The 21129-nt window shown below is 43.2% G+C and overlaps 2 protein-coding genes across 11 annotated transcripts; one reads left to right on the plus strand and one right to left on the minus strand.

Moving 5' to 3' along the window:
• Positions 1–82: 82 nt before the first annotated feature.
• LOC6630484 (uncharacterized) lies at positions 83–15398 on the plus strand. 8 transcript variants are annotated; one of them, XM_032438138.2, is made up of 10 exons: positions 83–503; positions 5324–5552; positions 10497–10951; positions 11022–11245; positions 11307–11536; positions 12187–12354; positions 12457–12541; positions 12603–12684; positions 12738–13321; positions 13633–15398. In XM_032438138.2, exons 2-10 carry the CDS (start codon positions 5348–5350, stop codon positions 13763–13765), a joined length of 2166 nt encoding a protein of 721 aa, XP_032294029.1. In that variant the 5' UTR covers positions 83–503; positions 5324–5347; the 3' UTR covers positions 13766–15398. The 8 variants fall into 8 exon arrangements, with proteins under 8 accessions (XP_032294029.1, XP_032294027.1, XP_032294034.1 ...); XM_032438136.2 differs by having other exon boundaries at positions 83–499; XM_032438143.2 differs by having other exon boundaries at positions 83–499; positions 15272–15398.
• On the minus strand, positions 15138–20942 carry LOC6630483 (zinc finger matrin-type protein CG9776). 3 transcript variants are annotated; one of them, XM_070207727.1, is made up of 7 exons: positions 20065–20942; positions 19819–20004; positions 18963–19150; positions 18211–18897; positions 17999–18150; positions 15509–17526; positions 15138–15369 (listed from the first exon to the last, which is right to left on the minus strand). In XM_070207727.1, the coding sequence occupies exons 1-7, from the start codon at positions 20816–20818 to the stop codon at positions 15359–15361; spliced, it is 3996 nt and encodes a 1331-aa protein (XP_070063828.1). In that variant the 5' UTR covers positions 20819–20942; the 3' UTR covers positions 15138–15358. The 3 variants fall into 3 exon arrangements, with proteins under 3 accessions (XP_070063828.1, XP_002053759.2, XP_070063829.1); XM_002053723.4 differs by having other exon boundaries at positions 15509–17529; positions 20065–20941; XM_070207728.1 differs by lacking the exons at positions 19819–20004; positions 20065–20942 and adding an exon at positions 19241–19383 and having other exon boundaries at positions 15509–17529.
• Positions 20943–21129: the final 187 nt, after the last annotated feature.

Genomic DNA, 21129 nt, shown 5'->3' on the forward strand with positions numbered 1-21129 from the left:
CAGTTGTCGTTAAGTTTATCTTATAGACTCATTTCGTGCCAATTCCGTTGCGTCGTTCAGTTTCTGTTTCATTTTGCCGTCCCACCGTAGTTGTCGGGCAACGCTTGTCGTGATCGGACGTGCTGTATATTTTGTCGCTGCGCAGAACTGTTGGGCACGCATTGCGGTTGTTTGTGTTAATAATAATTGCGAATAAAACTACTGTATAGTTGGCGGAAGCTACAAAAACTACTGCCGCAAAATCCATTGAACAAATTCAATAATCAAAACGTGTAGAATTTTAAGTTGACGCTGTATCTATGTGTGTTCGTTGCGCAAAGTAGAAATGGCAAAAGCAAAAGTAGCCAGCAAATGTGTTTGTGTGTGTGTGTGTGTGTGTTATTTTATTGCTATTAACGGCGGCAAATTAGCATTAAATCATTAAGCACTGCTTATAAAATACTTGAAGCGGCACAGGCTAAAGTACAACTGCACATCGATTCGGCTCCGATTGCAACGCGTAGGTAACTTTAATAATTAGCAATATTGTAAATATAGGTGTGTGTGTGTGTGTGTGTGTGTGTGTGTGTTTGTGAACACATGTGTGTGTGCTCCGAAACCTTGAGAAATTTGTTTGGTATGTGAACCAAGTGCCAACATAAAAAAAAAAGCATTTCCAATTCATGCAGGCGCAACAGCAGCAGCTGCCTCAGCTGGCAGCAGCAGCAGCGGCAGTAGCAGAGACGCGGCAGAATCGCTACGCCTACGCCAGCGACGACGTCATCTGAACGCATTTCGCTTTTCATTTTCTGTTTGTCGTCTGCCGTTGAACAGAACGTTGCGGAGGGGGGACTCGACAGTTGTCTCTTCTAACAGAGCAATGTGTGTCCCATGTGACCGCTGTCTCTGTCTGTGCCTTTGTGTATATATATATATATATATGTGTGTGTGTGTATGTAGCTGCTCCTTGTGCGCTTTGGCTTGGTCATCGCTGCTTTTACGTGTTCCGTCTCCGTCTGCGTCTGTCTCTATTTCTCCTTTCATTCATTTTCTTCACTTTATTGAATGCTCTACGCTTGGGTCAACAAACCAAATGACTGCAACTTCATCTTTGTTTGTGTTGGTGTTGATGTTTGTCTCTCTTCTATTTAGCCATTGATCGCGTCCGGTGATTTGATCAACGTCGCAGTCGCTGTCGCAGTCGCTGTCGCTGTCGCCGCCGGCTATTTCACTTCACTTTGCTTTGTTTTTATTGGTGTCATTAAATATTGTTGTTTGGGAAAGGTCAATCACAAACATACACACAACAAGAGAGATTTTTGTTGTCCCTGGACCATTAGAAAAAAACCGGTTCTTCTTTATGCCCTGTTCGAAAAGTTAAAATAGGCATATTGGTTGTAGAATATAAAAGACTAAAACAAGACAAAACTTGATCAGTTCAAGTTCGACTAAGGGAGCTTTCATTTTATAGCCCACAGCTTTAAGAGCCTAGTATAGCATACAGCTGTTTTTACACAGGGAATAGAGTATGGCGCAGTTGGTAGCTTCCAATTCTAAAGCTTTATATATTTTTTTTACTTTTTGTGGATGGCACCACAGACTTTTCGCACGTTCAAACTTCATTATCTTTTGGGGTTTGTTTTTTTTTTATTTTCCCCCAGCTGAGAAATTCATCTTCATGTGCTTTTCTTTGGCGACATGCCCTTTTTTCTTGGCACCGTGTCAATAGCCTAGAACTTGAGCGAAAATAAAAAGAAACACCAAAATAGGTTTTTGCCAGTAATGAATGTGTTTTTGTTGTTGTTTCGGTTCGGCTCTCACCTTGCGGCCAACTAATCAGGGCCAACTCAAGAACCAAACAAAAACAAACCAAAACTAAACAAACGTCAAGCTCGAAAGCGTTTTTTCTTGTTTTTTGTGTCATTGGTGTTAATTTGGTTAGAGGCGTCATAACACCTCGAGTCTGACTTACAGTGCCTTAATTTATTAGCCTGTTAATTGCGCTGGCGAGATTAGATTTGCTGAGGGAAAAGCAAGGTATCGACTGCGACATACTCAAGAATGTTAATGTTAATATTACAGTAACATGACCCATATTATTAACATTAAAATTTACATAACTGTGCAAGCTCATGTTCAATATACTGTTAACATTATTGTTAATGCTAATGTTAATCGTGAGTCAAATGTTACTGTAAAGCTTCTGTAACGAACTTTACAGAAATATGTTAGTAACATTGCAACATTTGCTAAAATAAATTCCCTCTGTTCCAACCATATTTCATTTTCTGATTTTGAGCGCAGATATTAAACGAAATATACTGACTATTTCATTTCTAATTTAAAAGCATTGCACTAACTTCCTAATTTATTATAGCTTATAGTTGCAATCTATTATATCACTATTCCTACTAGACCTGCTTGTTATACAGTAGTGCCACCCACTTATCATCAAGAGGTATTTAAAATTTTTGCGCTATCGCTAATTTAATTAATCATCAGATGCCAATGTTGTGATTGTTGTTGTTGCTGTTGTTGTTGCTGCGCCTTTCGCTGAGCTCAGCAGCAAAGAAAAGCAAAAACTTAATTCACTTTCAACTTGAAGTTGACTAGTGAAGTGGCAAGGCCTTTTGCCGGCACGTTAATAAAAAATGGCAACAATAACAAGCCCATTCGCGGCAAAGTCAACTTTTTCGCTCGTTAGCGCTTGTGTAGATACAGCCACAGATACAGACAATATAATTGTATATGCATGTATCTTAGAGATACTTGTTGTACTTAACGGGCAATATGCCGCTCTCCCTCTCTCTCTCTCTCTCTCTCTCACTCTCACTCGTACACTTTCTTGTTAGTTTTTAATTTGTTTTCGCCTTGCATAGATTTTGGCATTGGCATCCCCACACACAGCAAAGGCATCTTTGTATCTGAGTATCTTTATATCTCTGCATCTTTATCTGTGTAACGAGCGTGGCGAATGCAAAGCGTCGTTTGACTTTCGTTGCGCCCAGTTTGGCGCTTTGATAAGTCTAGGACCAAACTAGTTTTTTTTTTTTTTTGGCACTTTCAAGAAATACAATTGCACGCGCGTACGTATCCAAGAGATACATATGTATCTTGCACTTTGTAGCCGCATAATTGCCGCTAGCGAAGCGTTAAAGCATAGCAGCGCTCTGTTAATTCTGTTACAGAACCGAACCCAACTAGCAATGCACATGTTAATTTCTTTACAGCTAACGGCCTGGCAATTATGCTGTCATAAATGAAAGAAGACGCTTTGCACATTAAAACAAGCCAACCATTCCAGTTTGTGGCCGTCTCTCTTAATGGCATGCAAATGTTACTGGCCAACAACTTTCTCAGACATTAAGACACATTGTAAAAAGACACGTTGCACTTAAACCCATTAGACTAATGATGCAGTCGCAGGTGCACATAAAAAAAACTACATACATATATACCTTAGCTTAACAGTTAACAACTTTCCTAATGTTATCCAGATCAGCCAGAAGGTTTGTTTCTTTAGAAACTTCCCAACTTTAGCCTCGAAATATGCGTATTGTAACTTGTCTTTTACTGATCTAAGTGAGACATGCAACCACGAGCATACAGATTCGAGTCCCTGCATAGAAGGTGCCTTTTTACACAAAAGTTAGGCTGCTGTTTGCATTTTGAGCCCTGCCTATATCTCTACGAAATGGCAAACGCTGCATTCAAGCATTCGTGTTGACCAACTTGCTCGAAACGAATATAACAAAGTTTCCTGTTTCCATTTACTCGAACCGGATGCATACTTAGACTACGAACATTAACAAGTATAGCTTTGCATAGGGCAGTGAAATGATTATAAACAGGAAAGCAAGGCTCAACGAGTAGAAACTGAAGTGAGAACAATTACAACAATGTTTCGTTTGTATTTGAAAGCAAAGCCAAAATACTTGCAAGCAGCCGGATGATTCGAAAGACTATTCGCTTTGCTTTGTGCATTTGCTACTTGTTTTGTTGTGCTCGTTCGGTTTTAGCTTTTAAAGGAACTGAACAAAATCGATTTAGGTTTTGCATTTAGTTTTGTTCGTCTAAACTAAAATGTTTGGTATCAACATATTTGCTAAATGCCAACTAAATGCTAAATGCGACTTCTCTCTCTCTTCGCAGGAGAACCGACAATTTATTTTGGCAATTATGTTCTATTATCATTCGAGCCAAGTTCTGGCTGCCTAAAGGTTCGGCCTGGCCTAAAGAAAACTTCGCTTAATGTCTTTTGTTTTAACTCGAATAACACGCAAGTTGATTAAAAGTTGAAAAACCTAAGTTGAGCTAACTTGGCTAAGTCTCTTCTTTTCTCCCCCAACCGCTAAAATTTTTGTGTTGCAGCTGCATGGAAACCCACAAAATGCAAATTGCAAGCGGCATACAAGTACTTCATTATCTTAAGATCACAACATGTGTGTGTGTGTGTGTGTGTTGAGTGTGTGTGTCCTCCGCTTGCCCCTGCCCGTAACTGGTCAGTCGTATGCCACCTTGTTTAAACTCTTGTCGTCTATCTGTCTCCTGGTTACCAAAACTTGACAATATGTTTACACTCGCGCACTTTACGCTATGCATTTCGATAAAAGTGCTTGTTGTTTACATTTCATCAATAAAATGTTTGTGCAGCACCACGGCTACACAAACATCCAGCAACAACAACACGCAAGGTGAAGCTAAAGAAAAATAGAAAATAGACAGGTGTTTTCCGTAAACTGACGTTTTCTTTCTGCCAGTTTTGCTATTTGATCATTGTCTCTATGTTCATCTTACCCTCAACTATAACAAAGTATCATTTTAGTTACAAGACTTTGTTATACCCTGTAGTCATCGTAGGGTTTAACAGACTGGCTAAGGAGATCTTCTGGGAATCTATATATATACGCATACATATCACATGTATGCTAGATTTGATAAGAAATCCGTATAATCCGATTCTTATCCTGTTTTTTAACATTAATAATTATGACGCTTGCAATTCGCAACTGGTTAAAGTTTCCTCGGGCGGATAAGTCGCTTGCAGGAGGAGGGAGAAGAGAAGAAGCGCAGAAGCTGCCCGAGTTCTTTATTTCAGTTGTTGATCTCAGTACAGAGTATCGTTGAGTCAAGCAGCCTAGACACAAGAACATTTACTAGTTACCCTGTTGTTTGGCAAGTTTTTCATGGTCGAATGCCGAGATGTTGCGAGGCGACAGACATGCCTTGAAATGAAGACGAACCAAACGCAGACATTGAATGGAACTTTTGTTAAATAACAATACAAACAAATTCTCCTCATTTGCCTACTATTTCCATTTGTATTTTTTGTTTTCTTTTGCAGGCGAGCGACTCGTTTTGCATAGAAATGACAACCACAACGCAGATGGAGTTCAACACCAATGGCAACGGGAACGGCAGCTTGGATGGCAGCGCCGTGACCACAATGGCAACTGCAACCAACACCAACACTAATTCCAACTCCGGCAGAGCCAGCCCAGAGCTGGCCAAAGCCCATCCCGTGTCCAAGAGTCCAGGCGCCGTGGGCGCGGGCGTGGCAAGCACACAAAGAGGTGAGCACTTGGCTGCGCTCGAGCGGCGTTCGGGCCAACGAAAAATGCTTAAAAATAAAAATAATAATAAAATAAAAACTCTGCAGCTAAATGCTGTTAATTTTTCAACACACTTCTGTTGGCAGCGGCACGCGATGTGCCACAGTTCCAACTTAGCCAAAAGCCAGTTGAGACCAATGTCTGAGCTGGCCACAATGACAATTGTCGCACGCAATTTCCGCTGGCAAACAAACGTAAGAGGCAGCTGTTTAAATAATTTGTCAATGGGCAGAAACGCCCACATTTGGCCATGTATCGGAAACTGTATATGTATAGAAATTGGAGTTGACAACAGCTTTCTAAGTGGAGCTCTTTATAAATGACGCGAGTTTCCATAAAATAACTCAATAATAATGCCCCAAATTAGAAGTACTTGGGCATATCTCCATATATGAAATTGTTTGTTCTGATCGTAGAAGCTGAAATTTTAATTATAGTTACCTTCTGTGAGGGGCTTTCGAGAAATCCCAGCCGCAAGTGTGGAGAAATCGCGAAAATCGTTTGTGTGCAACTCATTTTGTTTGCGTCCAACTCATTTTCATAGTTCTTTGTTCAAATTCTATTGGGTTTGCCAGCTTTATCGCCTTCTTGTTGCTTATAATTCTCAAGTGGTTATAGCTTCGGACTGTTGAAAACGGACGGCTCTTGAAAGAGCTGCACAGACAACTTGAATACCCTTGTTGCCTGTAACTTGTTGTTGTTGACCGTTGACAGTTAAGTTAAAAGGTTAAGTTAATATTAAGTAGGTCCCTAATCAGTCATTTGGCAGGTTTTTCACACTTTTCGGATAATTGATCGCTTGGTGAAAACGTAGGTCAAGGTCAACTCATATTCAAGAATCTTTATGAAAATTCATGTGAGACTAGTTTCACACTTTTCGCAAAATCCGCTCACTCAGATCGAACGAGAACGAGAGTTTTCATATCGCCTTCGTGATTTTCTCCAAGAGATTCAAATAGGTAAACCTCGTTGATTTATACTTTTGGTTCTTTATTTGATGGAAAATTGCGTTTTCCATAATCTATGTAAAATTCATTGTTCGAAATGGAATTCAAAAACAGAAGCTAAGCGACTTGGTCCGGGCAAAGCCGGTTAATATCAGCTAATAGTCTAAATAATCTTTCAGCTTTATAAATTGTAACGTAATATTATTGCATTTACTAGAATCGAATCAATTGCATTTAGAACAGAAGTTATTTATTTACGGACAACACTTTAAGTGGCAATAATTGAGTCTTTCGTATGAAATTCCATACGCACATCTCCATTATTTTTGTATCTGAAAATCTTTTGTAGCTTACATAGTGCAGATATCTCGAAATATTTTATGGCTTACATACTTGTGGCAAATACAAATGAAAGAATGCGCTTATCTTTTGTGCTTGCTTCTTGCTTATATTTATATTTATCTTAATTATTCATTCCATTTGTTTAATAGCTTATGTAATATTAAACTCTTGCGGAGCACTTTATCTTTATAACTATATCTTCTTAGCATAAGTATACTGTGTATCTTGTACACTATTTTAGTTAATTATTAACGACAGTATCTCAGCATTTCAAAAAATGACAATTCTTTCCATTCGCCTGTTAAAGGAGTATAATGGAAGCATCTCCGACCCCATAAAGTATATATTATTTATATGCTTGATCAGCATCAAAAGCCGAGTCGCTCTAACTATATCCGCCTGTTCGTATATTAAGATCTCAAAGGCTATTCGAGCTAGAGACTTGAATTTGCTAAAAGTTTCTTGCCGATAAGCGATAACTTTTGATAGGCGATAAATTGCACGTTCCGAAGCAATCGATAAAAATCAATATCGAATTTCTGTAGTTTTAAGGAAATCTCTTTGGTTTCAAGAGCTAAACTCACCAAATTTGACATATTGCTTCTAGTATAGTTCATACAGATGAATTATTTTCCATCTTTGGCCTCTTCCCCAAATATATCTCATTGAGATTTAGTATAGGTTGGTCCAGGGTATTCCCTATTCGGACACGCCCGTCTAACGCACTCTTAACTGTTATTTATATGCGAGTATAAAGCATTTTCAATTTATCTCTCAACTTCAACTCTTGAGACTTTTGATTTATAATTTATATAATTTACTTGAATCCCAGCCAAATCCCACATCTCAGATGAGTATTTGCATAAAAGTTTTCCCATGCCCTCAGCTGTCTGTGCTATCTATTCCAGCTCGTTTTGCATATATTTTTTCGATTCTCATTCAGCGTTTCTCTAGTTTTCTTTAACGCATTTTGATGGTTATTTACCTAGCCCTTCGCCCTTTACGAAACACGCTTTTCATAATTGCAAATTTGTTGTGCAACATTCAAAAACTAAACAAATTATACAAAGTTGTGCCATTCGAAAGTTCCCCCAGCCGAACGTTAATTTGTGACTTGTGTGTGATTAGTTGGGCCCCCGGAGCATCTGCTTTCTGTTGCAATTAGAGAGGCCTGCATCATATTGGTTCCACGGCGTGCCAGGTGGCGACTCTCTTCACGTCCCCAACTTGTCGACGTGTGTGTGTGTGTGTGTGTGTGTGCAGGTTCACGGTCAGTGATTGATTTAATTTCAATTGGGGGCTATTATGAAATCTATACACGCGATCTGACATTGAAATTGGGTAACTGATGCGAATGCGATTCGAATTGGGAACAATGTATTAAATGCTTGCTAATTAAGCCAGAGCTGGGCTGGAGGTGGGCGCAGTAGGCTCTGCTGCAACCAGTAGCAGCAAATGATTATATCCAGGGGCGGAAGTTAACAATGAGAACTGCGCACATGCAACACATATAACATCATGAATTGTTTGAGAAATAACGCTGGATCCGATAAGAATAACCATAGACTATTCTAAACATTGTTTATAAAAAAGCTGGTGAGCAATTCCTATACAATATACCTATGTCTATATGGTATGGGGCCTGCAAGCCGGTTCAAACCCAGCTGCATGATTGAATTTATTCTATTTAACAAGGCTACTAATTAATAATAAAACAAATAATTTTATTATTAATAACGAAAATATAATAATAAAAATAATAATGAGAATAATAATAACAATAAAAATAATAATAAAAATTGCAATGAAATAATATTAATTTTGAAATAATAGTGAAATAAATATTAACAATATTTATAACCAAAATAATAATGAAAATACAAATAAGAATAAAAATAATAATACTTAAAATAATAATAGTTAATCTAATAATAATAATAATAATAATAATACTAATAATAATAATAATAATAATACTAATAATAATAATAATAATAATACTAATAAGAATAATAATACTAATAATAATAATAATACTGATCAAATTAATAAAAAGATTAAAGCTAACGTATTTGTTTAAAATAATAACACTAATATCAATGATAATAAAAATACCTATATTAACTATACTAATATAATAAGCAAATAACAATGATAGTAATACTTAATACTTTTAAGTTTCCATTGAAGATTTGTGATAACTTGCCGACAGCTTTCCGTTTCCTCCTTTCGAACAGTAGAACTCTAATGAGTTTTCAAGAAATGCGTTTGCAGTGTGAGCTCGCAACTTGAAACAGCGGCTCTCGCTCTAAATTTAGGATTCGCTTGAAACACAGACATGTATTGTGTGTGTGTGTGTGTGTGCCTATCTTGGCAAATGTATTGTATTCGAAGCATATATCATTAGCTGACTTGGGTAGCCACCACCATTTACGTATGTAGCCCATATGCGCGCCTTTATTCCTGGCTGCTCCTTGTTCTTGCCACATCCGCTTTAATCACTCGCTCACATGCTATTTATAGGACCCTCATGGCCACCCTGCGCCAAGAACGTGCACGCCCCTCGCCATGATCGCAGCAACAACCACAAGAACAACAGCAACAACTAACGAGGGCAGCTCTCTGCGAGACTTTTGCTAAATTTAAACGGACTGTGTAAGCTCCCGGGGGGAATGCAGCGGAGTCGCCGGCGAACGGCGGCTTGCGCATGTGGCTGGAATGCGGGGCATATGACTCCCATGGAGTCATGGTCTATTCAATTATGCATTGGATTGCCATTGAAGGCAGCTGCTCTCCGCGTCCCGCCCACATGTTTCTGCATACAATTACCGGTTTGCGAATGAAACTCTAACGTTGACAAAGCCAAGGAGAAAACGCTGGCGCTCGAATTCCCAACGAATTCAAATATTTAGCTAACTGAAACCAAAACAACAAACAGAGCAACAACAAACATACAAGTAAAAGTACTCGAATGCACAAGAGATACCCTCTAGATAGCATGTGCCCATTTTTTCAATTGCATTGAATTTTTGAATAAGTTTTTGTATGAGAAAATATTTTGTGTTCCAGGCAAACTCAACATTTACGTGCTTAAATATCTGTAAAACCGCAAGACAAAAGTCTATAAGGGTATTAAATCTTCGGCGTGCCAACAATATCTATACTCTCTCAATATATACAAACAAACAAAGTTAGGAGTTTGATAATTATCGAGACTACTGCGTCTGGCTGCCCATTTTCGATAAGTGCAGGGTATATAAAGACCAAAAAGCAAATCTCAATGCGAGCGAAAACTCGTTTTGAGAATGCGCAACGCGACATTTTTGTGGCCTGAAATAATCCAAAGCGGGCATTCAGAGAGCTTTTAAGCCTGGCTAGCAGCCAATTGGGCTCTGAGTCATTTGTGTTTTCGCAATGCGCCAGTGCAGTCTGTGATTGATAATTGTTGACTGTAATTAAAAGCCAAATAGAAAAAGGTCTAAAGGTGAACAACGCAACTGGGCAGGGATACTCCCAAGCGGCCTGTGCTGTCGCTTTGACCCGGTTCAATTGAATTACCCAATCAATAGCAAGCGTAACTAATCGATTGATTTGCTTTTTCCTTTTTTGCGCTCAGCTGTGGATGCCACCAAACGCAAGAAACTGAAATCACGCAGTGCCGCAACAGCAACAACAGCAGCGGCAGCTGCTGCAGCGGGCACAGCAACAGCAACAAGCAACGGCAAAAACAAAAGCAGCAGCAGCAATGGCAGCGCACGCGAGCAATATGCCAAGGATCATTTAGATGCTTGGCTGGAGAATTGCCTGCGGGATGCGACAAGTGCACAATTGTCCTCGTCATCGGAATTCCTAGATTTTAATCCAGCAGCAGCAGCAGCAGCTGGCAAAACGCTGGCAGCTGCAGCGGCACAGCAACAGCAACAGCAGCAACAACAGCAGCAGCAACAGCAACAGCAATTTCAGCAGCAACAACAACAACAGCAGCAGCAGCAGCAACAATTTCTTATGCGTTCGCAGTCGCAACCTTTTGGCATGGGCGCTGCCACGCCTTTTAGCCTGGGCATACAACGCGTGAGTATTGGCCATTAAGGCCTGTAACTGTTTGTGGTCAAAATAGTTAACTGTTTCGCTTATTGCCTAGCACTCCCAGCCGCTTAGCTATCGCTATCCCATGCTCTTTCCGCAACAGCCCAATGGCTACGGGCTGGGCTTTGGCCTGCCGCTTCCTGGCGATGGTGGGCAGGACTTTGCCAGCCTGCCGCCGCTGGTCAATATGCTGGGCGGCTTTGGCGCCAGTCCGGAGCATGACCAGAACTCCACCGATGTCCTAGATGGCAGCGGCAGCAATCCGAATATTAGTCGCGGGTAAAACAATTATCCAACTGCCAATTGGAAACGACATTAATTGCATTTACTGTTCTTGCAGCTTTCGCTTTAGTGATCCCTGCCTGCTGAATCCCTCGGACAATGATTCCAAGCTAAGCGGTCAGAATACGCCGGACTGTCGCAATGGCAATGGCGCCCCTGGCGCGAGCATTGGCAATGGCAATGGCGACTTGGAGCACCAGAATAAATTCTTTGCCGCACTAATGGAACAGATTAACATACTGCACGAAACGAATTCCAAAATTTGTCGCAATTTGCACGAGACGAAAGGTGCGTGCGTCGCCAAAAAGGATTTCCAAGTATAGCCTGTACCCATTGAAAATGACTCAGAAAAAGAGTATATTGCAGTTGTGCAACAAGAAACAGGCCGCAGCTCCGAGCGCAACCTGTACACTATGGATCAATGCCAATAGCTGGAACGACTTGATCATGTCCGTTTGTCTGTAAATTTGAAAGGAAGATAACGGAAACCTGTTTAGCATTTATACATAAAACCACTTTTCGACCGATCACAGATGTCTCATTCTATGCGTTAAACATTTCATGTCAAAATTATACTGCTGGGTACAGGGTATATTGTAGTCGGGCGCCCTCGACTAGAGCTCTTCTATTTGTTTATCCTTACATTGTACATACATTGGAAGACAGTCTGTAAATTCGTTGAATACTTATACAATAATTCTGTATACTCTATCCTATTTGTAAAGTCCTTTGGCTCTATTTACCTGTTCTTGCTGTTGTTGTTGAAATTGTAATTATTGAAGATTTGAAAAGTTTCTGTATTTACACGCTGTTCTGAATTATGTATTTTGTATGCATTTATTTTTGTTCGTATTTGTTGTGTATTTTCGTTTACCTTTGTTTCGCCTATCTATCTTTTACACACACTGCACACTACGTAAATACAAACACACACCCAGTCGATATCGAAGCTTTGAAGCACGCTCCCAATGGCCAGCCCTGGGCTGGTGGCGGGGGCATGCGGCACCGTAGAGATAGCTTGAGCGGATTAAGCACACAAAGTCAGCCCATGGTATTTGGCGGCGGATTCGGTGGCACTCACAGTCCAGCGCCCACCTTTCATTCAGGTATATATTATACACACACACACAAACCTACATATACAGGCCACTTCCTACACACCAGCTCAAGCAGCTCCTTATTAATCCGAATTCTTGGCTATCTTTTAGGCGCCTACACGCCCGGCATGATGACGGATGTTGTGCGCGAGGTCAAGGAGGCGGCGCGTGTGCGTGAGGATGCGCTGATTAATCGGTAAGTCGTCAGATCGCTCAAGGCCTCAGCAAGTACTCACAATTCGAATTCCCTTACACAGCGTCAAGTCCATGGTGGAGGAGCGCCAGTGGTCCATGAGTGAGGGCAACGTGCGCATACTGCGTGACATAGATGAGCTAAAGGTATGTCCACATTGAGCTTTGTCCAACTGATAACTGCAGCGCTCATTTTCCAGTCCCATGTGATGCAGCTGCGCGTCGAGCGCAAGGAGACGAACAAGCGGGTGTCCCATCTCGAGGCGGAGAACAAATATTTGCGCCAGGCCTTGGCCAGCTTATTCAATCAACGGCAGGCGTATCACGACATTATATACGAGAACGAACGTGCACGTGCCGCACGTGGCAAGACACCTTTTGGGTTTCCCAATGGCGGCGCTCGACGCGCACACTCCCTGAATCTGCACTATGGCACAGTGCATCAGGCGCCGGCGCAGCCCACACAGCTGCTGGATGAGGATGATGAGGTGCAGCTGGAGGACGAGGATAATGAAGAGCTGGCGTTGAGTGCGGCGGGCAACAAGCGACTGTCCAGCTCCAGCAATGAATCTCGCAGCAATGGTCTGGCCACGCCCACAGCAAAACAGCCGCAGCCTCAGCCAGTGCAAAGTCCGCCCAAATTTGCATCATTGTCGGAGCAGTTGGCAACGACGCCCACGCCACCGCCGCCGCTGCTGCCGCGCAAAAAGGAGCATGCCCAACTGAAGCGCGAACTCAGCGAAGCGACCAGCGCACGTAAGGAGGCCAATCAGCGTATCATAGCGTGGGTGTAGTCTATGCTCTATATGGTTCTTTTATTTATCTCTATATGTACAAGCTGTTATTCCATTAACCCGACCTTTCAATCGCACCATCTCATTTCGCATGCATGCACCGCTTTGATGCCGCACCAATAACCTATTTCTCATCATGTTTTAGCGTCTCCTGTGACTAAACACAACAAAACTCACTTACAGTATTTTTTTTTTTTTGCATTTCTGCTCTTCTCGTTCTACCTTTCTGTCTTGCGCGGAAAACAAAAAAAAAAAACACACACAAAAACAAATACCTGCTGTTTCGATCAACTGCTTTTAGACTCGAAAAATTGGTTAAAGACCTAAGCGCCCAGGTGGCCAGCCAGCCGAATTGGAATCCAGGTGTGACGCCGAGCACCGCTGCCACAGCCAACAGACTCAGCCTCGCCGGCGGACCCATTACGGACTTATAGTTCTAGCTAACCGGCTGCGGCGATGACAACGCGCCCGGCACTAGACGCAACAAGACAGCAGCCGGTTTGCGTGTGACACACTTATAGCAGGCACCAAATCCTCGGGGCGACCGGCAACAGCGGCGACTGCACACATTTCGTTTCAAAATTATTTATAGCTCACTGACCTATGCATAAAACAAAACAACAACAACAACAACAACCACAACAAAAAAACCATGTTTAATACACACATAAGCCAAAAGATCATGTTAAGTATACGACATGTTGGTCGTATTCCAAGGGCCAAAACCTCCAATCCAGCATTTTATAATTGTGTCCCAAATCCTCAGGCCGCACAAAACATCTGTTGACCCCACACAATTTGTAACTAAAACAATTTAGTAACTACACTTACCTACAACTCTTAACTTTGTAACTAATAGCGAGAATCGTGTACCTATATAGACATACATATATACTTGATAACAAGCGAACAAACATCAAAATCTATTAAGAACTAATTGTTTTGTTAAGGGATCCAATCACATTCATCGATGTTGTTGTGCAGTGTATTAGTATTAATCAATATTTTTTAATAACTTACATTAAACAGATTTAGGTGCCATTTGATATAAACAATCAGTACATGTTTTATTTAATCACGCCCAGGTCTGGAATTGCTTTTACATGTTTGTAAATTATAAAATTGTATTATGGCCATCTACAAGTAGGTGGAAAACAGAATTTTACTTGTAGATATACATTACTGAAAGATCAAAAGAAGTGGAGAGGGGTTGAGAGTAAAAGCAGGAGAACAGAAGAGAATGTTTAGAATTGAGAGAGAAATAGAGTATTGTTGAAAAAACCAAAGTGTGAGAAGCCCAGCGATAAAGCTTATAAAATTGCCTAAACAAACTGTGAAAACCTTCATAAACTCATGAGAATCGCAAAGTAGGGCTACTAATTAGAAACAAAATTTCTACTTTGATGCACATCGGGTGGGATAATTAAAAATTGCAGATAAATGTATCTATGTTTGGTAAAAGATAACACATAGCCACACATAGGTACATACAAACATGCATGACATGCACATGTTTATGTTCATACACACATGTATACCTATTTGCATACACACATGAATGTATATACTGGCTTAGTTTCACAACCATTCAAAACAGGCCCATTTTTGTGGTAATAAATTATGGCATAATTGACAAAAGTTGAGAAATATAAAATTCCTGGATCCGTAACATATACCCTTCCATTTTGAGCTCTCGTAATCAAAACTAAAACTATTTTCATGCTTAAATCTGAAAATTTACTTATTAAATTCCGGAAACTACAGTTTACGGATTCGTTTGCTTAAAGCAGAATGAAAAGACGGTAGTTCTAGTTTAATCATACATATGTTACATACATATATGTGCATTTATTGAGAACATTTCGTCAGATAAACACATTCATACATAGGAATAAAGTAAAACTAATAAAATGAATTAAACGTGGGCTCCTCCATTGCAGCCCCAACCCTTGCATGCGATTAACTCAGAGATAGAGCTGATGACGCCTCCAGTAGCCAGTTTCTTGACCAAATTGACAAATCAAGGCTTATAACGCATCTAAATAAATACACAAGTTGAGAATATAAGCCAAATTATTGGAATAAGTATGTGAAGTGTGTGTGTATGTGTGTGTGGGTGCGGGTGTGTGTTTGTGAGTGTGCGTGTGCGTGTGTAGATGTAGGTGCACTCTACATACATTGTGCCGCCATGTCGCTGCTGTCAATGCCCAGCATAGCCAACTCATCCAGCTCCGCCTGGCGTCTCAACTTCTCACTGTCTGTGGGCGAGTCGGGTGGTTGGGGTATGTCGCCGACATTAAACAGTTCCTCGGTTTTGGCCTTGACCTCTTCAATGGGGTCAGCTGGCGGTGAGCCAGGCATGGGTATGTCTTGCGCCACCACCTGTTTCAGGCTGATTGTGTGTGGAATTTGGTTTTCCGCGCTGCCATTCGCTTGTGGATAGCCACCCTGAGACGACTCATCTGCGCTTATTTGCATGGGCGAATCGTTTGATTTGGCGGCGTCATCAATTATGGAGGCTGGCATTGAACTTGACGTGGTTTCCTCAATGGATACCAGATGTATACCCTGCTTGGCCAAATCCTGTAGATTGTGTTCGTCTAGCACAGGCTCATCCTCCACAATGGTGGTTATAGTTTGCGGCACGGCTGGTAAATGGTTGGTCTCATCGGATTCGGCGTCCGCTGGTCTCTCCGCTGGAAATATAATGTCGAGTGCCTCAGCCAGATCCTTGGGCAGCTCACCGTCGCGTGTTGTTTTCGCCGCTACCAACGGCTGGGGCACCAGATCCGTTTCGGCCTCATCAATGCCTGGAGGTAAAACATCCTCCTCACCATTGTCCTCGCTTGCCAGCTGATCTGCGTTCAGGGTCTCGTTGCCAACGGCATTTGAACTGTCGCCGGGCGGCGGCGGTGGCGGGCAATGTGTCATCAAATTGGCAAACTGTACTGGATCGGGCATTAGCTCATCGTAGTCCATCATCATGCCGGCATCGGGATGAAAAGGTGGCGCATTGCCAAAAGCATCCTCCATCATGGCCATTTGGATTTGGGCCGCTGTCGGCGCATTCTGGCGCGCAGTGCTCGCCATGCCCATTGGCGGCGGCGGTGGTGGTGGTGGGCCCACTGGTATATTGTCCATGGTGCCGCCATTGGTGTAGGCGCTTGGATCACTGTAGCCGACAATCGGCGCAGCAGCTGGCTGCTTCTTCAGCACTGGCATTTTGCCAATGAAGGGCAACTTCTTGCCCGTATTGGCTGCGGTGCTTGTATTGCTCTTGACCACTTTTGGTTTCACCGCCGTCTCCTTTTTGTCGCGTTTGGCATCGTTCTGCTTGCGCTCGGGCAATGTACGCGGCCGGAACTCGGCTGGCTTGACCACCGGCCGCTCAACGCGCTCCTCAGTGTGACTGCGACTGCGACTCCGACGCCAACGGCCGTCACGTGAGCGACTGCGTCGCCCCCCGCGCATAGGCGAGCGTGAGTTGCGTCTTCGACCGCGGCTGCGCGAGCGGGTGCGTGAACGACGCCGATCACGATCGCGTTCGCGATCACGTTCACGGTCCCGCTCACGGTCCCGTTCACGGCCACGATCGCGATCACGCTCCCGGTCGCGCCGATCGCGGTCGGTACGTCCGCGGCTGCCACTGCGTGGGGATGGACTGCTGCGCTTGGAGGCGGGACGCCGTGACTTCTCATCAGCTGCAGCAGTTGAATTTCGACTTTCATCCGCCGGCCGCGACTTGCTCTTCAGCTTGCCCTTGAGCTGTTCAAGCAGCTTCTTTTCACTCTCGCTTATAACTGGCTGCACTGTGTTCCATTGCTGCATCATGACATCGTCGCGCTTCTTCTGATCATCCTCCTTCTCTTTCACATCATTACTGGCAGGTGTCCATTTACCGCGCTCCGCTGTATCTTTTACAGCATCCTTAATGAACGGCGGTGGCGGCGGCACCACTAGTGGCGTCCCCTCCTCTTGGTCCAGCGTGTTAGCATCCTGTTTTCGCATGGCCACTCGTATTGAGGCTGCATTAGTGGGAGGCGCCCCATCCGCTGTAACATGTCCTTTCTTTGGGGGCTGCACCTCATCCGCCTCATCCGACGAGGAGCTATCCGTTGAAGTGGATGTGCTGTTCGCAGCATTCGCATTACGTTTGTGTTTCTTGCCATGCTTGTGCTTCTTTTTCTTTTTCTCGCTGCTGTATTAAAGTAAAACAGAGCTTAATAATCTTGCAATGTTAAATTAGAGTGCGACTAGGAGATACCCTTTGCTCAGCTCCAAACTTCCGCTACATCATTTCGTTGCTTCTAATAGATATGTTATCTTATTTGTGGACTTTGGTTAGGGTCTTTGCTTTTTTTCACTTTACAACACACATTGCAATTCTTATTCATAAATACTTTAGTATCTATTAGATACTTAGGGCTAAAACATTATAACGTCTAAAATAATAATATACATAAAAATGCACTACTTTTTCAATATTTTGGTACAGCTGAATAAAAACTTTATAAATCCTTTATAAAAATGCGTTTAACAGATGCAAGACTATCTGTTCTAACCAATAATACACATAATTCACAGGTCAAAGATGCGATAACTTCACTTTATCTCCTAATCCAATTCTTATTGGTACACTGCACACTGTTATATAAAAAGATACATACCTCTTCTTCTTACGCTTCTTAGAGGTTTTGTCTTCCTCCTTCTTGGCCTTCTTGAGCTTGGCCTCTTCGCTCTCCTTTTGCTGCTGCTGCTGGGCGCGTTCACGTTTGCTTAGCCACTCGCTTTCGTAGTTGGGTTGCTTTTTCATAAACAACTGCAATTGGAAATTCGAAATATTAAATGAAATAATTTTGGCAAATTATGAAACACTTACGTCATATCGATTGGCGTGCGTGCGAGATTTGAGATGCGCCGAGGCGCAGTGCAAATCGCCAATCCAAACGCAGCACAACTTGCAGTACCAGGCACTGGCGGGCACCAGAAATTGTAGGCCACGTACGGGGACACGCTTAATAGGCGCCTTATCGAAGGTGGGATAGGGATCATGATCGATGCCCACATGCCAGGGCGTTTCCATGGTCTCCCGATTCATATGCTCTTCTGCATGCAAATGTTTTAAATAATCGCGCGCCGTTTTTGGGAACACACTGCAGCTCTCACACCAATGCTGTTCGGGATCAAAGAATACATAATTGTAGTTTTGAACTTGTGGCGCAGCCGGTTTAGCCGGAGGTGCAATCTGTCGCTGTTTGGCTCTCATTGTTTTGATTGCGCGATTCTTGAGGCGATTAGTGGGACTGCCATCGCCAGTGCCGTTCTCCTCATCCTCTGTGGATGACTCCGATGAGCTGCTCGACGATGTGCTGGAATCCGAGCTATCAGAGCTCTCGCTGGTAGTGGAGGCAGCAGAAGCAGTTGGTTGAACTAATTTAATAATTGGTGGCTCCTGCTCTTTCTTTGGCATGACCTCTGGTTCCTCGTCGGCCTCTTCGTCGCCAATGATGCCGTTCAACATATCTATGACGTTCTCTATAGTGTCCAGTTTCTTTTTGATTTGCACCTGCAAATTGAATGTTGAAAATAATTAGGAAGGGAGTCGCATGGTTTGCTGTATCCCTGACTTACCTGCAGGCGATCATTTTCCTCAATGAAATTCTTTGTGGTTGGCGATGGTGGCGCATCGCCAGCTGTCAGATCGTTTCGTTGCTCCTTTAACACTTTCATTTCCTTCTTGAGCAGCGACACCTTCTTCACATAGTTGGTTCGTTGTTTTTTTAGCTCTTCCTTTTGATTCTCCGCCTCCTGCGCCACAGCTGCCATTTGTTGATTTGGGTGGGAGTGAGAGAAAGAAATTAATTAATGCACATTCTCGTTAGCTGATTTAAAGTTCAAATTTCATTTACAAAATGCATTCTCGAGTGCATTTCACGGCTAGTTACACACAGTTGGCAATAAGACCAACGGATGCGTTCGCCGGAACGAATCGGTTTGTAGCATATCGGATCTGACGGCTTGTACTGCTGTCCTCGGGAATTGGTTGTGCGTGTTGGGGCTGACGGCTGACCGTCCGCCGTGACGTAACTGCTGACTGTGTGCCGCTCTCCCCCCAGGCGAGAAGTTTAGTCTTAGACAAAACACGACAGAAAACAACAAATTGTTTCGCTTTGCTTACGTAAATGGAATTCAATATATCAAGTGTCGCCAGAGCCCAAGTCCGTGTCAGTTTAAGCTCTCGCTGCGATTTTATAGCTAGATTCTGAATGTCTTTTACAATGCATTTTTTAAATACTTTTGTGCGTTTGCAAGCGCATATTATAAATTACAGTTAACAAATTACAATTACATACAAGTTTTTGGTTTTGTTTTTGTTTTTTGTTGTTGTTAGGGGGCGCGTAAATCATGACAACAATAAAATATAATGTGAGAGGTTTGCATGTGAATTGTCGTAAGTAGCAAAGGCAAAGTTCATTTCCACACTTACCGTCCTGTGCTGGCAAACCTGCGCTCTCAAGCGCCGGAGTTGGTTGCTCCTCAATAATTACAGGCGGTGGCTGCTGCTGATGTGCTCCTGGCGCCGCCAGCGCAACCTGCTGGACTGCTAGAGGCTCAGGTGTCGCTGCAGTTACATTGGCCAGCGGCTGCGGCAGCCAAACTTGCTGTCCATATTCTAGAAAACATTTACTTTATTAAGCACACTTTACTATACACTTCAAATGATCTAGCTCACCATTTACGCCCCAGGCGCCGTAGCCTGAATTGAAGCCGGCAGTCTGTGTGGGTGGTGGACCCTGCATGGCATATCCAGGTGGAGGTCCCGCCGGCGGGAAGGCATTCGATGGCCCCATGTTGTACTGATGTCCGTACACATCCGGTGCGCCGTAAGCTGCTTGGCCGTACATTGCCGCCGGCATGACACCGTAAGCAGCGGCTTGGACAGGATGCGGCAACTGTTGGACTGCCTGTGCTGGCAGCGGAGGCGAAGATGGCTTCTTCTTAGGCGACCATCGAGACGTTGGACTAACCCCACGACCGCTCCCTCGCCTTGGTAGTGAGGCACTGCGCGAGCGCGACCGGGATCTGCCGTACCGGTCACGTCGACCACGACGCGGTGGCGAGCGGCGACGATCGCGATCACGATCTGGTGAGCGTCGGCGGTCAAAGCGACGTCGTGCCGGATATCGGCCATAGTCCGGTGAATCGTAGCGTCCCCGACGAGAAGCTGGCGGCGGCGTCGGTGATCGCGTATGCGAGCGCCTACGACGAATGGGTGGCGGCGATGTAGCGTGACGCGAACTTGACCGACGTCGGGATGTTGAGCGTCGACGGGAGGTCGACTTGGTTTTGCGGGACGCTGGCGCTGCGGCTGCTGCCGCCTCGTTTTTTTCACTCGCATCGTTGCCATCCACGCCGGGCGGACCGTCATCCAACGTTGTGCCCATGCGTTTGTCTGTTCCTTGTTTCAACGCTATGCCTTCGTCCATGTTGAAATAGTGGAATGCTTTCCACAAGTCACTTGCGCGATTAATGTGCACTTAATGGTTTTTATACGTTTTTACTTTTTCTCCGTAGATTCTGCCAGTAGAGCTGCAAAAATAATGTCGATACTATCGATAGCAGCTGTACAAATAGTGTTGATTCTATCGGTATGGCAAAAGCTATCGTGTTTTCTGTGTTAGATGTTCTACACAACATACGACTTATCTGAAATGATATTCTTATACTTTTGAATTATAATTTCGAGCAAACAAGTTATTAACAAAAATACAAATTTTTTATTTAATCGATAATACAT

This window comes from Drosophila virilis, chromosome 2 (assembly GCF_030788295.1).
Source record: "Drosophila virilis strain 15010-1051.87 chromosome 2, Dvir_AGI_RSII-ME, whole genome shotgun sequence".
In the NCBI taxonomy this organism is placed as follows: domain Eukaryota; kingdom Metazoa; phylum Arthropoda; class Insecta; order Diptera; family Drosophilidae; genus Drosophila; species Drosophila virilis.

What these genes read in the sequence shown, in the direction of transcription:
- LOC6630483 (XM_002053723.4), bottom strand. Translation starts at nt 20,818, where the DNA reads ATGGACGAAGGCATAGCGTTGAAACAAGGAACAGACAAACGCATGGGC. An exon ending in AGGTTTGCCAGCACAGGACG is followed by an intron (nt 19,151 to 19,818) that starts GTAAGTGTGGAA and finishes AACAAATGGCAG; the next exon opens with CTGTGGCGCAGGAGGCGGAG. An exon ending in AGGAAAATGATCGCCTGCAG is followed by an intron (nt 18,898 to 18,962) that starts GTAAGTCAGGGA and finishes TTCAATTTGCAG; the next exon opens with GTGCAAATCAAAAAGAAACT.
- LOC6630484 (XM_032438138.2), top strand. Translation starts at nt 5,348, where the DNA reads ATGACAACCACAACGCAGATGGAGTTCAACACCAATGGCAACGGGAAC. An exon ending in TTAGCCTGGGCATACAACGC is followed by an intron (nt 10,952 to 11,021) that starts GTGAGTATTGGC and finishes CTTATTGCCTAG; the next exon opens with CACTCCCAGCCGCTTAGCTA. An exon ending in AATCCGAATATTAGTCGCGG is followed by an intron (nt 11,246 to 11,306) that starts GTAAAACAATTA and finishes CTGTTCTTGCAG; the next exon opens with CTTTCGCTTTAGTGATCCCT.